Source organism: Limanda limanda, chromosome 2, assembly GCF_963576545.1.
Source record: "Limanda limanda chromosome 2, fLimLim1.1, whole genome shotgun sequence".
Taxonomy (NCBI): Eukaryota; Metazoa; Chordata; class Actinopteri; order Pleuronectiformes; family Pleuronectidae; genus Limanda; species Limanda limanda.
In genome coordinates, this window is record NC_083637.1 from 22,338,507 (window position 1) to 22,360,314 (window position 21,808).

The window sequence follows — 21,808 nt, forward strand, 5'->3', positions numbered from 1 at the left end:
TACATGTGCAGAGGCAGAGTGAGTCGTGCAGTTGAGCCGCATAAAAACTCCATAACAACACACAAGACTCACATCTCTGAGATGAACTCAGTTTATTCAGACAAATTCAAGCCAAACCAAAGAGAGCAGGGCTTAGATTCAGTGGAATCACTGCAGGTTCTGTAGTAAACAACTGACACAGTGCTCAAACTGCTGTCTGTCACTTTGATCAGATCATTCCTCGGTGCTGCAGGTGCATCTCTGTGTTTTCAGAGACACCCATCACCTGCTCTTTAGTAGCTTCCTCTATTTTAACCTCACTCTGAAACCACTTAGAACATGTGAGAAGCGACGCAGCATCCCTCCCAGCTGCAACCTGTCACACTGGGAATGTTATAGGACAGTGAATAACACCTTCATATATTATAATGTGGTTTATTTGGGTACAATGTATCTAATATGTCATTTCCCTTCTCTCTGTCACGCAAAATTAGACTTTTTCAACTGGAAATAACAAAATACAACATTACAACTCCTGAATTGTTGAACTTGGAATTTTTATAGTTTATGAACAGTTTAGGTTCATTCAAAAGGTATAAAATATCTGTGTTTCGGCCATAAATCATATTATTATCATTAATACTCCAAGGTACTGTGATGGAAATTAATCTTGAGATTTGAAATAATGAAATTCTCACACTGGAGTTGCCTTTGAGTCTTTTTAATAGTAAGCTCTGCAGAGGTAACACAACAAGCATGTGTGCTCAAAGTGGAACTGGCCGCAAGTTCAAAAAAGCCAGAACTTATACAAAAATGTGTTTCATAAAACATAGTGTGAAAAAAAGACATGAAATCATCATCTGTGTCTATCTGCTGTAGCAGTTGGAGGAAAACATCACAGAATAAGGGCAAACACCCTGTTTGTCAAGGTCATAGCAGTGAGACACCACCAAATAAGGGTTTCATCCTGTCAGGTAGAGAGTATCACGGCAGTGAGACACCTGGTCAGTTTAATTTTCTACCACAGTATTTCAGAAATCAGAAAGTTATAATTGACGATTTAAGGTGATGTCTAAAGTTTTAGAAAACAAGACCCAAGTTCTAAATAAACTGAGTGGTATCAACAGTTCATCTGCATGGGTCCATCTTTGTGACCACAGAGCGTGTGATAAACATGATCCTCCAACCGGCTGAGATCCAGATGTTGGTACTGGTTGACGTGGCCTCGTACATCCACTTCAGCATATTCATCGAGACTGACAGCGGATTCCCGGTGCTCTGACGTGAAGTGGGGGCAGAGGTCAGGAGGTGGCAGCGGTGGAGCTGAGAGAGCAGCACAGTCCGAAGATGAACAGGTGCAGCGGGGTTCAGGTTCAGTTCCCTCACCAGGCGTCATTGTCTCATAGTCCGCTGATGTCTGTGAAGGGAACAGAAACACGCCGACACTTGATCTGTGTCCAGGATGAGAGATCAAACTATTCTCTGTATGAGATTGTGTGTTTGCTTGCAAGGCAATGTGTTGTCTTTAACAGGGCAAAAACCATTAAAAATACTTTCACACATGCACAGTGTAGACAGATATGAACACAAATGACCGAATCCAGACTTTCAGGTGAGTGACACTGATATGATCCGGTTGTAAGCTGACGTCCACCCCGCACCAGTATGTCCCACCGTCCTCTGGGACCAGTCTGTCCACTTGGACCAGGAGGAAGGCTGCAGTGGTGTTGTCGTACAGGGAGAAGCGTCCGTTTGTTTCCCACTGGTTGTGTCTCTCTGTGCGTATCAGGTGAGTTTCATTGTTGTCCACACGGCAGAGGTACTTGGCGTTTCTCTGCCAGCTCTGTGGGTATTCACATGTGAAGCTGAACCTCTGACCCTCCACACCGGTCACAGCTGTGGTTCTGACACTGATCAGAGCTGTCACAATGATGAACTCTGTTAGGTCTGAAGGTTTCTCTTGGTCACAGCAGCTTAAAAAGTCCTAATGCATCGAGGAATCAGCTTACCTGGGATTTGTGATGCTGTGATGATGACGGTCATAGTTGTTCTCCATGAGATCCCGGCTGCTCCCATCACTCCCAGTTTACCTTCAGATTTACATTCCACCGATTGGATCTTGATTTAATAGGAATCTGATAATATAACACGTGTCTGCTGTAGAGGACTGGATCAGGAAGCTTTGTTCATTTCATCACTTCTTGTCTCGTCTTTCATTACCGTATTTAAACGGGGTTTCATCGCTGGGATCCATTTCACACCTCTCTTCTAGATATCACTTTCCCATTTTAAACACAACACAATAGGTTTCATTGTCATGTGGAAATGTGAAATTCTTATTTGGTGTCTTTATTCATTTGACAGCTTGGAATCACTAAAGTCTGAACTTTTAACATGTACGTATCAGCCAAACATGCAGGCTCAATTATAGTTTATTGTATTTTTTTAATTGATCAATTTATTAATTTGTTTTCATGCACAGATGTCATCACACATATATGAAGAGCATGATATAGAAAATAACAACACAACCAAATAAGCAGTGAGCAAAAACAGTGAGTTAAGCCGTATTACATACTGTCAACACAACACACAGACCATGTAGTTGTACATGTGCAGAGGCAGAGTGAGTTGTGCAGTTAAACCGCATAAAAACTCCATAACAACACACAAGACTCACATCTCTGAGATGAACTCAGTTTATTCAGACAAATTCAAGCCAAACCAAAGAGAGCAGGGCTTAGATTCAGTGGAATCACTGCAGGTTCTGTAGTAAACAACTGACACAGTGCTCAAACTGCTGTCTGTCACTTTGATCAGATCATTCCTCGGTGCTGCAGGTGCATCTCTGTGTTTTCAGAGACACCCATCACCTGCTCTTTCTGATATCATGGGTGATATACATATGCTGCAGAGCTCTGAGGTGGTGCTGAAGACATTTGATGCTGAATATCTTGACTCTGTAGCACCTCTGGAGCAGCAGATGTTTTCACTGATATGAGGTGGCTATATTCGACCTCTGTGTACACAGACGTTGAAGCATCCTGATTTGGTCGGTGAGCACCAGACTTCTTATCAGATAATCTTATCTTTGACCGCACTTCTTTTGCAATGTCATCGTTCTCACTGTCGATCTGTGGAAAGAGAAAATAGAAAAATCTGCAGGTCATTGTGTGTTTGATTTTGCACAGTCCTGAATGTAAAGAAAATAGAGAGAAATAAGACAGGTGACTATCTCCCTGTCTAAATCTCTTTAAGATAATGAATACGTGTATTTCCTACTCTATGCATTAAACACAGAGAACCATGTGGTGAGAGTGACTTTGTAAAACCCCTCCACATATGTTGACCTCTGAAACTATGAAAAGAACCTATCGTTTTCTGCTTAGTTTGATTTCCTGTCACCATTATCATCGTGCGTCTATATAAGGAGAAGGTTGTTCGGCCTTGAGGAGACTGACGTGTTATCAACTCTCGGTCTCATACCTCTCCTTCCTCTGCACTGACCTCGTCTCTGCGTTTCCTGAACCTCGTTGCCAGCAGCAGTGACACACTGAGCGTGGCAACGCTCCCAACAGTAGCATACAGCACGATGTCTGGCCAAAGGCGAAAAAGGCGTCTCAATCGTTTTTCACATATCGACATCGAGAGTGTACATCACAAGTTACAGCAAATGATCAGATAGAAACTCACCTGAGCCGGTGTTCTGTTCTCCTGCATGAGTGTTGTTTGAGTCTGTAAGACATGATCCAGTATTGTTTCATTCAAATTATGTTATTAATTATGTAATATTAACATTTATAATAATATTTTCACGTCACCTGTTTTCTGCTTTGTATGGTCAGTGGTGTCCATTCCAGATGTGAGTTCTATTGATTTGGAAATGGCAGGTGTTGCAATTGTAGTAAGTGCTTCACCTCTAGTTGATTGTGAAAAGTCATCTTCAGGGTCCTGGGTTTTTCCTGAAAGAAAGAAAGAGTAACAGACAGAGTGATGTTTATTGTGTCTCTTGTCTCGTTTCTGTTACGGCCTCTCACTTCATTCCTGTTGTGACAAAGAGAAGATCAGTTTGAAACAGACGCTTTTGGGAAATGTCGATAAAATTTTGGTGAAAAGGAAATTGAATAAAGGTAAAAGTGATAAAGTGATGACGAACGACGACGTCATAAAAACAGTTCCTGTACAGCAGGGATTCAACTCACCCTTTACGACTGTGAGGACATCTTCTTGGAACGTGTCCTTTAAAACTCTATCTATTCCACACCAGTAGGTTCCTGCGTCGCCCTCTGTCAGACGAGAGATGGTCACGTAGAACGTGTTTCTTTCATCTTTGATGCGGTATCTGCCTGTACTGAATCTGTTGCTTCTTATTAGGACGTCTTCATCTCTACAATGCGCCTTGCAGAAATATTTGACCATGCCATCTGCATAAGAGTGAGAGCATGTAATTGTGACGTCTCCACCCAGCTCTCCTGTTACAGATATAGCTTCAGTCTTCCAGAATCCTGCACAAGACACAGAGACAGCAACAAAAGTCACATCTCCATTCAGCCTTTAACAACTATTTTCTATAAACTCTCATGTCAATAGATTCACTCCTGTAAAGCAGTGGTCCCCATTAAAGATCCCTATGTGGAAGTTTTTTGCAGTTCATTCTTTCATTTGAGTTTTTATAGAAGCCCTTAAAGAAACATAAATGCAGCATTTTACAAAAAGCAAAGTTTGGAAATATAAGCTGAATTATATGTTATATATTTTATACTTTTTGACCGTGACATTGTATTTGTGGTTAGGAAAAGCTAATTTCGAGGTGAATCCACTGTGTTATCTAAACAGCTCACAACAGCAACTACAAATCTCTAAATCTCCTCCCAGCTTCGTCAAAACACTTTAAAGCCAATAGAGTTCACAGTTAAGGCTGAAACTCAACAGCAAGGCAACAGAAAGTGTTGCTTTAAGAATAAGGAATGTGACAATGAAAGGTTGTGAGTGTGTTCACTGAAACAAATACACAAAACTCAAACTCAAATAAGTCAATCTCAGGGAACTTACCTCCTGCAAAAATCAGAATTAGGAAAACCTTGTCCAGGCTACTCATACGTCTTTGTCCCTTTTCCTTTTCTGATCTCAACGCTGATTTCACGTGTTTGTAACGGTCCCCAAATTAATGACAACTATATGTTTCCTCTTTGCTCTTGCACTTCCTGTGTTTCAGTAGCTTCCTCTGTTTGAACCTCACTCTGAAACCACAGAGCACATGTGAGAAGCGACGCAGCATCCCTCCCATCTGCCACCTGTCTCACTGGGATTGGTATAGGACAGTGAATAACACAGTCATTTATTATAATTTGGTTTATTTGGGTACAATGTATCTGATATCTCATTTCCCTTCTCAGTGTCATGCAAAATGTTACTTTTTCATCTAGAAATAACAAAACACAACATTACAACTGAATTGTTGAACTTGGAATTTATTATAATTTACGAACAGTATAGGTTCATTCAAAATGTTTATAACATCTGTGTTTTGGCCGAAAATCATATTATTGTTAATACTCTATTAGCACCAAGGCATTGTGATGGAAATTCATCTTGAGATTTGAAATAATGAAATTCTCAGACTGGAGTTGCCTTTGAGTCTTTTTAATAGTAAGCTCTGCAGAGGTAACACAACAGGCATGGATGCACAAAGTGGAACTGGCCGCGAGTTTAAAAATGCCAGTACTTATCCAAAAAGTTGTTTCATAAAACATAATATGAAAAAAAGACATGAAATCATCATCTGTGTCTATGTGCTTTAGCAGTTGGAGGAAAACATCACAGAATAAGGGCAAACACCCTGTTTGTCAAGGTCATAGCAGTGAGACACCACCAAATAAGGGTTTCATCCTGTCAGGTAGAGAGTATCACAGCAGCGAGACACCTGGTCAGTTTAATTTTCCACCACAGTATCTCAGAAAGCAGAAAGTTATAATTGACGATTTAAGGTGATGTCTAAAGTTTAAGAAACAAGACCCAAGTTCTAAATAAACTGAGTGGTATCAACAGTTCATCTGCATGGGTCCATCTTTGTGACCACAGAGCGTGTGATAAACATGATCCTCCAACTGACTGAGATCCAGATCTTGGTACCGGCAGACTCGGCCTCGTACATCCACTTCAGCGTATTCATCGAGACTGACAGCGGATTCCCGGTGCTCTGACGTGAAGTGGGGGCAGCGTTCAGGAGGTGGCAGCGGTGGAGCTGAGAGAGCAGCACAGTCCGAAGATGAACAGGTGCAGCGGGGTTCAGGTTCAGTTCCCTCACCAGATGTCATTGTCTCATAGTCCGCTGATGGCTGTGAAGGGAACAGAAACACGCCGACACTTGATCTGTGTCCAGGATGAGAGATCAAACTATTCTCTGTATGAGATTGTGTGTTTGCTTGCAAGGCAATGTGTTGTCTTTAACAGGGCAAAAAACGTTCAAAATACTTTCACACATGCACAGTGTAGACAGATATGAACACAAATGACCGAATCTACTGGACTGCACCAAATGAACAGCTCCTCTTCTCTAAGTCTGTGTGATGTCTGATTGAGCCCATGTGGGAATAGAGTGAGGAATTCTCTGAGGAATTCAGCGTGTTGATGATGTCATACAACTCGTGCAAAACAGGGAGAAACATCAAAGACTGAAGGAGAAGAGCCGTCCCTGAGAGGTAGTTCAGTCTGGATCTCACTGCTAACATGGCTGCAGATGTTTCCGTCACAGACTGACCTCTCTGTTCTGGCGTGGGCCTGATCTCTGGTGTTTAACAGCGCACAGGAGACACAGTGTGAACAGACACACAAACAGTATGGCTGCCACACACATCACTGCAGTCAGAAGCAGGGAAATGTTGAGCTCTGCAGGAAAGAAAAACAAGTACAATTACCTCCAAGACGATTTACAAACATTAGATATGAATAGTATAAATGCAAAAGGCACACACACACACACACACACACACACACACACACACACACACACGCACACACGCACACACGCACACACACACACACACACACACAAATATAAATCACTCACTGTCCACTTTGACGTCTGTGGGTGTTGTGGATACTTCATTTACTAAGATTTGCAAGGACAAGATAAAGTATATTTTATTTTTGTAATTATTTATGATTTGTATTTATACACAAACAAATACATTAGAGATACACATGGAGATGTGCTGCTCAGATATTACTCACTGTGATGAGTCCGAGTTTTTGGAGGCTTTGCTGCTGCATAAAAAGGTCGTTAAAAATAGGAGTTAGTTCACAGAAACTTACAACTTGTGCTGTTGTGATAACCTGAAACAAACAAGCTTCAAAAACTCTAATTTTAACAGGAATAGAAAGTTCAAAAAGAGGAACATGGCCCTGACTTAGTTCTAATTTACAGTCTGAATGGCCTCACATTTATACCCTGCAAGTTGCATCTATCTATCTATCTATCTATCTATCTATCTATCTATCTATCTATCTATCTATCTATCTATCTATCTATCTATCTATCTATCTATCTATCTATCTATCTATCTATCTATCTATCTATCTATCTATCTATCTATCTATCTATCTATCTATCTATCTATCTATCTATCTATCTATCTATCTATCTATCTATCTATCTATCTATCTATCTATCTATCTATCTATCTATCTATCTATCTATCTATCTATCTATCTATCTATCTATCTATCTATATCTATCTATCTATCTATCTATCTATCTATCTATCTATCTATCTATCTATCTATCTATCTATCTATCTATCTATCTATCTATCTATCTATCTATCTATCTATCTATCTATCTATCTATCTATCTATCTATCTATCTATCTATCTATCTATCTATCTATCTATCTATCTATCTATCTATCTATCTATCTATCTATCTATCTATCTATCTACACGTGACTTTACCTCGAGAGACTTTCAGGTGTATGACACATATATAATCCGGTTGTAAGCTGACGTCCACCCCGCACCAGTATGTCCCACCGTCCTCTGGGACCAGTCTGTCCACTTGGACCAGGAGGAAGGCTGCAGTGGTGTTGTCGTACAGGGAGAAGCGTCCTTTGGTCTCCCACTGGTTGTGTCTCTCTGTGCGTATCAGGTGAGTTTCATTGTCGTCCACACGGCAGAGGTACTTGGGGTTGCTCTGCCTGCTCTGTGGGTATTCACATGTGAAGCTGAACCTCTGACCCTCCACACCGGTCACAGCTGTGGTTCTGACACTGATCAGAGCTGTCACAATGATGAACTCTGTTAGGTTTGAGGGTTTCTTTTGGTCACAGCAGCTTAAAAAGTCCTAGTGCATAGAGGAATCAGCTTACCTGGGATTTGTGATGCTGTGATGATGACGGTCATAGTTGTTCTCCATGAGATCCCGGCCGCTCCCATCACTCCCAGTTTACCTTCAGCTCACACTGTCACACTCTCTGCTGCTGTTGTGTTCAGTCAGATGCTTTTCATGCCTCTTTCCTCTTTTACAAACCTGTCCACACATCCCACTCAACTTATGAAAGTGAAATGATGAACTGATTGTAACTCGTGTGACTCAAAACCCAACCTCTGTGTGTCCTCATAAACTCTATCCTACACCAGCACATCCTGGATTCAGCCGCATTGCACACTTGGGTACCAGGAATGGGTGAGACTGGGATCAAACCACTAGCCTTTGTGGTTAGTGGACGACACGCTCTACCTTCTGAGCCACAGCAGCTTCAGCTGTGGCTCAGAGGATCACAAGGATCAACAAAAGCCAAAGGATTTTTTTCAGAACGTACCAGTTCAACGTATTTTACCACTGACCTGCTGATAATAAACATAGAAAATCTAGAAATTTATGAAAGATGTACTCAATTGACACCGGTCACTAAAATTACCCATGTGCACAACAAAATATACTTTTTTATAAAGATGTAACTGTCATTGTTTCTCTTAAAGTGCATTAATAATATCTGATCTGTAGAAAAACAGATTAACATTCCACTGATTGGATCTTGATTTAATAGGAATCTGATAAGATAACACGTGTCTGCTGTAGAGGACTGGATCAGGAAGCTTTGTTCATTTCATCACTTCTTGTCTCTTCTTTCATTACCCTATTTAAACAGGGTTTCATTGCTGGGATCCATTTCCCAGCAATGAAATCACTTCCGCATTGACATTAAGAGTGTACATCAAAACTTACATCAAATGATCAGATAGAAATTCACCTAAACCGGTGTTTTGTTCTCCTGCATGAGTGAAGTTAGAGTCTGTAAGACATGACCCAGTATTATTTCATTCAAATTCTGTTATTAATTATGTAATACTAACATTAATAATAATATTTTCTCATCACCTTTTTTCTGCTTTGTAAGCTCGGTGGTGTACATTGCAGATGTGAATTGTGTTGATTTGGAAATGTACCATCAGCTACACATATGCCCAATAATAATTATTATGTACAATATAAGTAGATTGTCAATACTGATGCATTAAAGCATTACGCAGCATTTCATTGAAGTTAGATTTAACTGATTTATTCTGTGTAGTTAACTTTTGTGTTTGTTTGTACCTGTACAGAAATAGACCTACAACCTACATAGTGAGCACTTTTGGGAAAGTGAGGAAATTTAGGCCGCTCCTGTGTGTGTGTAATAGTTTAGTCCACCCTTCGGTTTATTGGAAATGTATATGCGTAATGAAACAAGAGGCCCTAACCAAACACAAGCCAAAAAAACAATGGTTTAGGTTACTGTAACCTCAACTTATTGCACATACAAATTAATAATAATGATTAAATTAAACCTATATTGTGTGTAACCTCTTAAAAATAGCTCAAGCTGCCAAAAATGTATTGTGTGACAAGAGTTAACGCAATTTCAAATGTTTCAGTACATGAATATGTTCATTTTTAGGAAGATACTTAGCATATAAAAGGCAAAAGAGGAGAGAAACTGTCTTCATTCTGATTGATGCAATGTTTTTCTTCCTCTGAAGTGTTTCTTTTGTCAATTTAAAAGTCTGCACAATGGTTAATGTTTCCTCTCTAACACTGAACCATTTTGTGCATATGAGATAACATCTTCGACTGTATGCTGCCTTCTTCCTGTGTGACTGTGAAAGGGCGAATGACGAGAGCTGCAGGCGGAAGAGAAGAGATACTTGGAAAAAGGATCAAGTGTGAGGACAAGTGCTTGTCATGCAAGCCCACACTTAGTTTCATTGCTGTCACGTTTTTGTATGGCCCACTTATTGCGTGACCTGATAAATATGATCTTCTTTAACCTATCTGTTCTTTTTCTTTTCCATCTCTGTGCACTGTTTTTACATTCATGGTCTTGAAAGTTTGCTACTGCTCAGGTTGGTGCATTTACAGCAAAAAGAGGAAGGGCTGAGCAAGACTAAATAGGTGACAAACAAGTGTTTTAAAAATGTGAGATCATGCCCCTCTGTATTTTGCATGGTCATAAAACTATTAAACTTCAAGTTCAAAGTTCAAAGCATTTATCAGAATGAAATTATTTCTTTGCCTTCCACTATGAATACAGTTAACAGTTAAATAAATATCAAAGTAAAAAATATTAAATATATTAAATATTAAAACACAGTAAAAGATATAAACCTGGTGTGTACAATTAAACATCAGAGCAATGTAGTAAAAATGACAGTAGTGCAGATTTATGGTCTTATTGACCTTGTGAAAAACAAAAATTGTAAGCAACTGTATGCAATTTTGGTTGTGGTATGCGATGGGTCAGTTTGTGTATTTGTGTATCAGGAAGTGGTTGTGAGAGGGAAGTGTGACAGAGTCTTGAAACTAATGTTTAGCATCCCTTGCAGGTATTAATGCAACAAAAGGCCAGTTTATACCTCTGCATTAATCTGCAACTGCAGTGTAGATATGGTGTGGGAACAGTGTAGCACTGTACATTATGTCGTAGCTGGTCACCTATGTAAGTTCACATCAGAGTGACACAAACAAAAGCCTCTGGTCTGCTCTGTGCCATTGGGGTCCAGTGGCGGAACACACACAGTCTACAAGTCCATTCTCCTGCTGTCAAATTACCTGGTTTCGAGTCGAATTTGAATGTCGGGGCTTGCGGACACTTGGATGACACCACACGAGCAGTATGGAGGCATGTTGTGTTTTTAGTTTTTTTTATTATGTCTGTAGTTTAAGTCACCATTGCTTCTGAGACTCCAGAAGTGATTTGTGGTCTCTAACACTTCATCCAGCTCCCTCGATCGGCATAGTGGTGAGTAGATAACCCTTTAATCTCATTCTAGAAGATGTACAGGACAGCAGAGATGTCCCTGATTATTATCACTGTACAAATTGCAATAAACCACAGAGAATTAACCCCTTACTAATGCACAATGTTATGCATCACATACCTGTCAAGAATTCGCACCCCCACAGAAATCTATTCAAATTTTTGAACTTTATTTGATAAAACACAGAGGAAAAAGTGTGGCGAGGCATCGGCTCAGAAACAAAATGAACCGGCTCAGTCATCAGTTTTAGGATCCAGTGCCTGATAGACGGCAGCATACTGAGAGGCATCCTGAGCACTGGACTCTGGATCGGGCTGTAGAGACTGCAGCTTCACCATCCCCTGAGTGAAGGCACCGTCTGCATTTTCCTCACAGTAGTCGGCCTGTGAAGAAATCGAAATCACCATGAAGATAAGGATTTAAATAATTACTAGAGCTTCACACCTAATAGAAATAAACATGGTGAATAACAGAGTGGTCGCTCACCTCCCCCTTGTTTGCTTCAAGTCTGCTCGGACCTTCTGACACAAATAATTAGATTCATTAGCATCTTGGTAGCATGTGAGTGTTTGTGTGTGTGTGTGTGTGTTTGTGTCCTCTCACCCGCATTACTCCTCCAGTGTCCGTAGAATACAAGAGGGATGAGGGCACAAACCAGGAGAGCCAGGCTCACCGAGATAATGATGACCACTGTGGTGTCTGCAAATATCAGAGGCAGACATGCATCTTTTCAAAAACAGGGCCTCCAAAGAAAATAGTATTAACAATTATTAATTCAAATTTACACAATGTATCATATCTATCATCCAAAGGCACATTTTTGTTGGGGAAAAGGTAAAATACATTTTTGTAACACTCTCTGTGTTCCGGGTGTTAGAATGACGTGTTGTAATTCAGTTTGTAATGTAGCGATGTATATTTCTTCTTGTGTTTTTGATTGCAAAACTCGACTGCCTAGCTAAAATTCTAAACCTATGAATTATTTTTAATACAACTAACCGTCAGACAAATGTCAGTGGTGGCCATCCTTACATCATTACACATGTTGTTTCTGTTCTGTCAATAACAGGTTTTCACAGATTGATTAAGGATCTAATTCGCAACAACCAGCATTAGTCTGGGTGGTGGTGTGATGACGAACATTTTACAAGTTTTAAAAAGGCCTCCTCGTGTCAAACTTACATGCACACTGAAGATCAAATTCACGAGAAATAAAATAAATACATTTCTGGGAGGGGGGGCTAAATTAGGGTGGAGAGGGGGTTGCGTTTTTGATCAAATTACTATGATTACATTAGGTTGAAATATGTCAAATGTTTTTTTACTTGTAGTCTGGAAGCTTAGTATAGAAGCGTACAGCTGCAGACGGTGACCTTGGAGTACCTGTGAGGTTGATGGTGGCCTGCTTGTTTGTCTTCTCTGTGGTGGGAAGCGTTAGCGCTGCGGGTGACGGCTCAGCGGTGGATTGAAAGCTGCCACTGGGCAGAGATCCAGGAGATGCAGGAGGAACAGTGGAAGCTTTGAGAGAGAGTGGGGCAGAGGATATTGTTTGTGCCTGTGTGAGAGCTCATGTGACATTGTGACTGCCTTAGAAAGACTGAAGAAGCGTCACAAGTCATATATTATAAGTAAATATAATCATTTCAAACTTTTGAAGCAAAACAAGTAGACAATGACACCCTGTTGGGCTCAGTGTGTTTAAAATCTCAAAGGTTTATTGTCAAAAAATTAAAGACATTGATCATTGATGAGGATAGTGTATATAATCATTTTATGTGGTTTATTTGAGCCTACATGACAGTAAGCATAGTGTCTAGAAGACGAGGAGCATCCCTGGTTTAACAATCCTTCGGTTCAGAAAACGTAACCAAAAATATTCTCACACTAACCTCCGACTGACACATTGACCTTTTTTGGAAAATATCTACTCATGAATGAAGGATTTGTTGTGACACTTCCTCATAAACTCCCTGATATTTCACACATGGAACAAACAGACTCACCATCTAGTACTATTAGATTGACCTCCTGGTGCAACACCTCAACGCTATTCTCCACACCGCAGCGGTATCGGCCGGCGTCCGCCCTCTTCAGATCCTTTATGGTCACATTAAAGACCCCATATCCGCTGTTGACCTCCATGCTGTATCTCCCCCGCCATGTGACGGCCGACCTCTTGCCCTTCGATTGAATGAGAATGTTTTCCACGGAGCAGACTCCTCTGCAGAAGTACATGCTGTCGAGTTTGGAGCCATTGCCTCTGCTCCAGCCGACAGAGCAGTGGATGGAGACCTCTCCTCCAACATGGCTCCTGACTTCAAGCACTGGAGAGGTCTTCACCCATGCTACTGTAGAAGAAGAAAGTACCCGGTTAAAGAGTTGGTGATTGTTTGTAAATAATCAAACACACACTACAATATATGCCACTGCTTGGAAGTTAGTTGCTTCACAGTGTCTGAGTGGTGATGACAACATAACCTACAGCTCACAATATATATCTCTATATTTCATATTAAGAACCCTCATATGTTTGAAGGGCTTCCACACTACATTGATGATAATTTGCCAGCCACATCTCAAGGATCTCCAGCAGACGTTAGGGACACACCATCAGTTATGGACCTCAGCGTCATAAGCTGTTTGAATCTGCTCATCTTCTTTTACATTAATGGTTCCTGAACAAAGTCTTTGTTAAACGTACAGGTACCGGGTAGCAGCGGGTTAGCTTAGCTTTCCATAATGACTAGAAACAAGGGGAGCAAGCTAGAAAAATGTACTTAGCATCGTCTTTAAGCACATTCATAATTAATAAAAACAGAAAACTAATAGCTTGCCCCTGATACATGCATTTCTATAAGCGAAGCTATGCTAAGCTAATTGGTAACTGACTGTAGCTTCTTAACGTCTGAGTGGTGTTGACCTTCAAGTGTCACTGTCTGAATGATGTTATTAAACATGTTGTTTCCAAAAACAATGAAATGTTTAGAATCAATGCTACATTTTTCTCATTTAAAACTATAATTTGCAGCATGTCTGTCTTGTCTGCCACCAGTTTTATTATATATATATATATATATATATATATGCATCATTCATTTGCAGTTATTTGTCTGGCCATTTGATGGATGTTAGTTTAATATTTAAGTGAAAATTTAAGAACATTGAGAGCGAACCAAAACATTGAAACTGTTGGTTGGACGGCAACGAAAAAATTAGCTGAAACTAAATCAAAACTTTCTAAAATCAAGGAAAGTGCAGGGGGATATATCTATAGGTTTATCAGCACAGCAGCTCCTCTCTCATTGTTTTCACATTGTCATTTTAAATTATAAAATATGAATAACAGTTGCTTTAAATGATGGATGGAACATGGGAAGTTCATTGCTTCACACAAAAATCTAACTTTTCATGGTTCATTTTGTTTTACTTTGATTTAACTGTTGTTTTTACTGTTATTTTACATTATCTAACGTATGTTCAATGACCCATATGTAAGTGAAGACTCCCATAAACATGTCCCTATATGTTTTTTGAGTCAATTCAGTCTCAAACTATAATATCTTTTACCTTATGTGTTATTTTTCGGTCAATAAAATGTCATAATTCAATTAACTGCAGGTTCTGTATGATTACACAATTTCAGGAATTGTGTAAGACAATCAGCACAATTTTAAAGCTTCTCTAGTGGGAACACAAGACACGTTTTTTCTGAATATCATTGGTGAAAAATCCACACATTTGTAAACTTGCTCAGCAATAACTCTATGAGCATTGCATGTTTGAAGGTTTAGTTTTGTATGGCGAGTTGCATGAAAACTCACCTGAGAAGTAACAAAACACAGCGACATGAAGAATCTTCATTCTCTATCCAGGTTAAAAATTAACAGAGTAAAAAGTTAAATTCAGTCCAGCAGTATCAGTAAATTGAAGCAGCCTGCTTCGAATTTGTCATCGGATTCCGTGCCATAAAACAGGAGCGCCTCAGGGATCGGGAAAACTGCAGTAAAGAGTTGCAGCCCCTCAGTCGTCCTCAGCTTGTGTGATTAGTAAAGGGGCCGGATTCAGTTTTAGCATGCCTGTTAAGCTGCTTTTTTTTTTTATAACAGACAACATTCAGTATTTTTCCGTTTCACCGGCCTTCTATCTCTCTCTCTCTCTCTCCTCTCCTCTGCTCTGCTCTGCTCTGAAGAACCAGCTTTGGACTGGGATAGAGTATTAAATCTTTGGTATTTATCTATATAGTTCCGGCTGTTGCAGCTGGCTCTGTGTGCCGCTGCTCATTTAGTACATGAGGCTGCAGGGCATCAGACTCAACAAACAGTCTGCTGACTGTGTCATGGGTGTCAGAGGACAACCTAAGGGCTGTCTCATAAAGCAAGCTCACCAGTCCAACCACACTTCAGCAAAAAACTGTTATTTCTAAAGACATTTTTTTCATTGAACAAATTCAAGTTCGAGCTCAGTATTCCATGAAATCTACATTCTACTTTCATCCTGTATGACTGGTTATTGGCTTAAACACCACCTTACCAGTCAGATGCAAACTTTACTCCTATGGGACTGAAGTAAAATCACTGTGGCAAGCAGCTCTTATCACTCTCCACTTGACTTGTTAAAGAAGTTCCACCTCAATCTAGCGTTCTAGCCGATCTGCAGAGAGACCCAGGTATTTTAACCTCTTATGGGGTTGTTTGCATCATATGAGTCGATTGGGTCACATGAGTCATAGTGTGATTGGGAGTTAAGATGCCCGAGGAAGGATCTCAAGACTGGCTGTTAAATGTTGTAGACCACCTCCCGTTTAGTGACGGGCGTTTCAGTTTGATGTCATTTTTCCCCTCCCCTTTCAAAACTTTTTTTTTCTGACCCAAATTGTGCATAACGTGTCAATTGTCCTTCATGTGCTGCGGGTGGACATTGTGGTCGACCCTCTCAGCTAACTCTTAGCAAGTAGGACAATATGTGTATTGAAAAAAAAATTCAGTGCACTTTTGTGACAATTATATTGAGATAGAAGTTAACTGAGTCAGAGCATCAAACTTATCTGTATCCGGTGTTTAAACATTTGACATGAGAAATGTTTTTATCTTCAAAGAGTATGGAATTTCCAATAAAAGGGAAACAGTAGATAAAATATTAAAGGGAAAATTCACCCAAAAATGAAAATTCAGAAAAAAAGAAGATAAAATGCCTCCCTACCGCTCGTGTGCTGTCATCCAGGTTTCTGCAAGTGTCTACGCGAAACAGCGTTATTTACACATATTGGATTTGACTACAACATGTTTAACCCTGAAAGTCCAAAAGTTTGTTTTCGACCGAAACACTTCACCCACCCATCCATCGTCAGAGTGGTAAATTATAGTTTATTTTCACATTTGGGTGAACTATCTCTTTAACAATGTGATGTCATCTTGGTTATTGAACTAACCCCCAAACCACATATGAAGAACAGTCCTCTGTTCTTTGAATCAGGTTGAAACAAGGTCACTTTCAAGAGTTCTTCATTATCCTGCGCTGTGGGCAAGCATAGCCACACAAGCAAGGTACTGTTCTCACCACAGTCTGTTTGTATGTGTGTGTGTGTGCGTACAAAATAACACACGGATATTTCATTGTTGACCGAACTTGGTGAGATTAATATCTGGGAGGGAATCTGCAGATGAGCTGATCGGTCAAAAGTCAAGATCAGAGTCAACAAAAATATGAATCCTAAAATATGTTTTTTGAGATATCTCAGCGAATAATAGAGCAAGAAAAACAACCTATAGCTTATTGGTGTAATATAATTTTACTTTATCTAAAGTGTCACATTAACTTTAAATTGAGTACAAGTCTTCTCTTGTTTTAAAGGTATTAAAGGTACTGAGTGTTGCCTATTTCCTCATGCGGATCAGTGGACCAGTGCCCCTCTTGTGGCCGACTACCTTGAAAATTAGGATGTCACTCAGTAGAGCACAAACATCCAACAAGGCCCAACACTCCCATTAAATTAAATCTAGCTGCACCAAACTGTGCACACACATAACTGTTCAATATCAAAATCCATTAAATGTTCCTTAAGATGGCCAAATTGTTATGTCAAAGAAAGTGCCACCTGATCCTGAGCCACACCAGTGTAACGGATGGTTCCCTGGCCCATTCCGCTAAGTTTCATGGAGATCCATCCAGTAGTTTTGGTGTAACCTTGCTAACAAAGAAACCAAGGTGTGACAACATAACCTCCTTGGCTGAGGTGCATATATAAACAAGGTCAACATGCAACATAGTGCATTGTAAAAATGTAATGGAGAGGAAAGTACAGATGCTGATTATGTAGTGGAGGAAAAGCTGGAGAGCACCTAAAAATAAAAAGCTGATAAATGTACTTACTTTCATTGACAAGGTAAATGTATTTGTTACATTCCACCACCTGGAACGCTTATATTGATCAAAAGTAATTTCCATCATATGATAATGTCATGAAGAAGTCAGCATGACATTATTCATGGTTCAAAAATGCCTTTTGCAACATATCTTTGCTTCTTATAAATGTGTTATCTATAAAAAAAATCCAACTTAAATAGGCTGAGAAACTGTTCAGGATTATACGGAAATGATATCATGACACAGTATGAAGGCAACATCATATGGTGTAGTAATGCATTCACTTTAGCATCCAAGAGACAGAATGTAAACCAATCATAACTAATCATCCCTCATCATGACGTCAATGTGAAATGGTGTGATTACACTTAGCATGATCGGGGTATGTACAGTGCTGGGCAGGGTGCACGTCAACATTATAATGATTTACATTTCAATCTGGAACATTTGCATATTCCTGAGGAAACGTAAAACAACTCCAGTTATCACTGAGATCAAGTTTTCATTACTTGTTGTGTGAGCTACTGTATGTCGCTAGATGTTTTTTAACACAAGGTTTCTCAGAGCACAAATCTTTTCTCGAGCAGTGTGCAGTTAAAAAGTCCCTTCTGAAGTATGTAAGTTCATTAAGTGCATATCTTCATGTTGCAATATCATACAAAAGAAGAAAAACATCTCAGAGAGAACCTTTATTACCAAGAGTTCCCACATAATAATGCATATGTTATACATTTTAATAGTTATTTTTCATCAAATATAATCTATTCTTTAACCAAACACCAAAAATAATATTTACATTTTATCCTGTACAGCTGCATCTTCCCATGATGGGACTAACACTAAGCTGGACAGGGAACACACAGGAGGCATCTCCCTCACGAGTCTGCCGTTTATCATTTGGTGTCAATTTAACCTCAATCATTCATAACAATAATATAAAAATAGTTGGCATCTTTGTGTGACGAGTCCTGAAGGTCTTTTTTGTCTTCTTCAAGATCGTGGGAGGACCTGAGCGATGGTGTCCCGGGCGCTCTGACTGAGCCTCTCTGGGAACTTGACCTCGTACTCCACTATCAGGTCACCACGACGATCGGGCCGTTTGTGGTAAGGCAGCCCTTCACCACTCACCCGCCGCTTCATCCCCGGCTGCACAACATCTGTGGTTGACACGGTGACCGTTCTGTTGTCCAGTGTGGGTGCATTGACTGTGCAGCCACACAAGGCCTGATGGGATGGAGAGGGAAATAAAAGTGGGAAAAAAAAAATCATTAAGATCGTGAATAGAAACTGACATGAATTTTCACCCACAATTCTTAGGTTATTTTTAAAGCAAAACTTTACAAATTAATTCAAAAAGGTATATATGTAATCTTACATCTCTGAGTGAGATCTTGGCTGTGTAAACGATGTCAGAGCCATCACGTTTGAACAGAGGATGGGGTTTGTCCTTCAACACAAAGACCACGTCAGCTGGAATGTTTCTGGGAGTCTCATCCCCCTCTTTAGGGAACGTGATTTTGGTGCCTTCTTTCCATCCCTTTTTTATCTGCACCTCCAGGATTTTATCTTCTGGCCTTAATGTTCGCCCGTCGGGGTTCAGTCGTTTACGAGAGATCTTCATTTTCTTTGTGCAACCTGACAGAACCTCCTCCAAGGTCACCCGCAGATCGTGAACCACAGCGGGGTCCTGCTGCTTCTTTACAACACTACTGTGACCACCCACTCCTCCCATACCCGAGCTGAAAGAGCGGGGGAATCCGCCCATTCCACTGCCGCCCATTCCACCGCCTCCCATTCCACTGCCTCCCATTCCACTGCCACCCATCCCAAAGCGGGCAAAAGGGTCGTCAGTGTCCATGCCTTCATCCTGGCCCCCATTGCGGGCGCCGAAGAACTGTTCAAAGGGGTTACGCCCACCGAAGAACTCTGCAAATATGGCATGAGGGTCGCCCTGGAAGGAGTAACTGAAGTTCCCGGGACCACCACCACCACCACAACCACCAGCTGACGGGCCTCCGCCTTTCAGACCTGAAAGAGAGAAACAATCATTTAATATAACTGTACAAAATGTGGTACGATACTTTAGAATGTTGATTTATATATATAATTTACTCATTTGTTGCTGATTCACAGAGCAAATATATGCATGCCAATGCCATATTAAATTCAAAGTGTTATACTAATTGTGTTATCTATGTTATAACTAACAACACACAGAAGAGTTCACTGCAAGTTGCTCACTCAATTCAACACCAACAAATCCCTCTCTCTCTCTCTCTTCCCGATAAACACGGTGAGAACCAAATGTCACATGCAGCAAAACTCTTTTAAAGTATGATTACCAGGTTCAGAAAAACCCTCAAATTCCCTGTGTGTAAACAACACCACAAAAACCTAAGTGGCCCAAACTTATAAAAGTTTATTTTGCTGTTGAGCTATTGGCCTCCTTATCTCCAATTGAATGAGGTATTGATGTAATTTAAACACACTTTCCACATAGGGACAGAGCATGACAACAATGTGAAACTGTTCTATGTTTATACCGGAGCTGTTGCCCTGGTAACACCTCCAACACCATACCCATTTCCAGTCATGACTCAAGTATCATACAGTAGGGGTTCTATAACTAGGGTCAGCAGACCCCCGAGGGTCCTTGAGGAAAGTCAGGGGGTCCCCACCAAAAAGAGAAATGATAAAAATAATGTCATCCATCCGTAAGATACGAACCCAATGCTATTTTAATATTTTGGCTCTGAAGTTCATATACTTCCTGAACTGACGCATCCAAAAGCAGATATCTTGTCAAACGGGGGTGTGTTGTCTAAGTTAGTGGAGGTCTCCGTGAAGTGCATCTTAAAACAGTTCTATATATTTCGACGAACTCCATTCATCTAGATCTATTTTTTTTTTAAAGACACGAGTTGCCACATGTCACAAAAAGGTGAGGATAGTAAAGATAACAAGCGTTTGAATGGTGTGAGTCAATGGTGACGTCACGGTGAAGGCACCTGAACGCCACACGCTGATCCTTCTCCTGATCTTTACTTCTGCCTCAGGTCTTTTCTCACTTCGTGTCGAAACCAGTCCGGTGAGATTTAACTTTCCTGTCTCAACAACCACCAGCAGCACAACCATGGGCGCCATGACACCTGGTGCTGGTCCCACGTCTCCCTGCTGCTGTGGTTGTCTCCGTCAGGTGTGGACGTGTGGACTCGTTTCACTCTAACAACCACCTTTAAGTGACAGGTGGAGGGATCCTACCTTCTTCCCCGTAGCGGTCGTAGATGTCCTTTTTGTCCGGGTCGCTCAGAACGTCGTAGGCTTCGGCGATTTCTTTGAATTTGTCCTCGGCTCCCGGGGACTTGTTCTTGTCGGGGTGATACTTCAGAGCTTGTTTGCGGTACGCTTTCTTCACGTCCTCCTCCGACGCTCCCTTGCCGATTCCCAAAATGTCGTAGTAGTCTTTGCCCATCGTGACCGACGCGCTGCTCTAGTCACTGCGACACGGATCGCTCCGCGGACCCTGCTGGTGGAGATCAGATGTGTCGGGTGTCTCTGCCCGCCGAGCCCGGGTCACGTTCTTTATAAGCCCGTCGAGACTTCCAGAGTTTTCCATAACCAGCCAGAACTGTGTGAACTGTGGCGGATCAGCAGGGACCCACCCAGGGGCACGGCACCCGGCGCTGCCTTCATGCCCTGTCGGAAATAACACCATCACCAGGGAGCCATGGCTGCATGCTCATGTTGTGGTGTGCATGCAGCAATGGCTCGTCTGGATGAAAGCATGTAGTACTTTATTGCTGATTGTACTGCAGGGAATTTCTTGTCAAACCGACATTCATTGCAAAATAATATATACTGTTGTACTTCCCTGACAATCGGCAAGTTACAATGCAACATACAACAAATAAATCAAGACAAATCTACATAGGCCTTGTGCTAACATACCTAATAAGAAAAGAAGCAAACAGATCCGACTAAACCCTGCACCATACCACAGAGGACCTGCGGACAGACTGATGGCAGCAGCTTGTGTTGTACTTGGGTGTGACCCAGATTTGAGGCCACTAAATCCCCCCCAGCATACCCTCTGCTGGTGTGGTGCACAGCATGGACATATAAGGCAGAACCATGTGGCACTTTGTGGACATCAAGGTCAAACTAAATA

At 40.9% G+C, this 21,808-nt stretch overlaps 4 protein-coding genes across 5 annotated transcripts; all 4 read right to left on the reverse strand.

Moving 5' to 3' along the window:
- Positions 1-2,499: 2,499 nt before the first annotated feature.
- On the reverse strand, positions 2,500-5,095 carry LOC133015385 (uncharacterized). The gene is made up of 6 exons (XM_061082573.1): positions 5,032-5,095; positions 4,182-4,484; positions 3,801-3,941; positions 3,673-3,714; positions 3,487-3,575; positions 2,500-3,113 (listed from the first exon to the last, which is right to left on the reverse strand). Exons 1-6 carry the CDS (start codon positions 5,075-5,077, stop codon positions 2,868-2,870), a joined length of 867 nt encoding a protein of 288 aa, XP_060938556.1. The 5' UTR covers positions 5,078-5,095; the 3' UTR covers positions 2,500-2,867.
- A 411-nt stretch (positions 5,096-5,506) lies between these two features.
- On the reverse strand, positions 5,507-8,448 carry LOC132996195 (CMRF35-like molecule 8). The gene is made up of 6 exons (XM_061066526.1): positions 8,346-8,448; positions 7,933-8,256; positions 7,213-7,245; positions 7,049-7,090; positions 6,740-6,867; positions 5,507-6,317 (listed from the first exon to the last, which is right to left on the reverse strand). The coding sequence occupies exons 1-6, from the start codon at positions 8,410-8,412 to the stop codon at positions 6,021-6,023; spliced, it is 891 nt and encodes a 296-aa protein (XP_060922509.1). The 5' UTR covers positions 8,413-8,448; the 3' UTR covers positions 5,507-6,020.
- Positions 8,449-11,466: 3,018 nt separating this feature from the next.
- LOC132996419 (CMRF35-like molecule 5) lies at positions 11,467-13,998 on the reverse strand. Of its 2 annotated transcripts, none has more exons than XM_061066716.1 (5): positions 13,281-13,998; positions 12,661-12,795; positions 11,881-11,976; positions 11,764-11,795; positions 11,467-11,660 (listed from the first exon to the last, which is right to left on the reverse strand). In XM_061066716.1, the coding sequence occupies exons 1-5, from the start codon at positions 13,510-13,512 to the stop codon at positions 11,511-11,513; spliced, it is 645 nt and encodes a 214-aa protein (XP_060922699.1). In that variant the 5' UTR covers positions 13,513-13,998; the 3' UTR covers positions 11,467-11,510. The 2 variants fall into 2 exon arrangements, with proteins under 2 accessions (XP_060922699.1, XP_060922698.1); XM_061066715.1 differs by having other exon boundaries at positions 11,764-11,798.
- A 4,318-nt stretch (positions 13,999-18,316) lies between these two features.
- dnajb1b (DnaJ heat shock protein family (Hsp40) member B1b) lies at positions 18,317-21,275 on the reverse strand. The gene is made up of 3 exons (XM_061082394.1): positions 20,902-21,275; positions 19,016-19,668; positions 18,317-18,864 (listed from the first exon to the last, which is right to left on the reverse strand). The coding sequence occupies exons 1-3, from the start codon at positions 21,110-21,112 to the stop codon at positions 18,631-18,633; spliced, it is 1,098 nt and encodes a 365-aa protein (XP_060938377.1). The 5' UTR covers positions 21,113-21,275; the 3' UTR covers positions 18,317-18,630.
- Between the last annotated feature and the right edge of the window lie 533 nt (positions 21,276-21,808).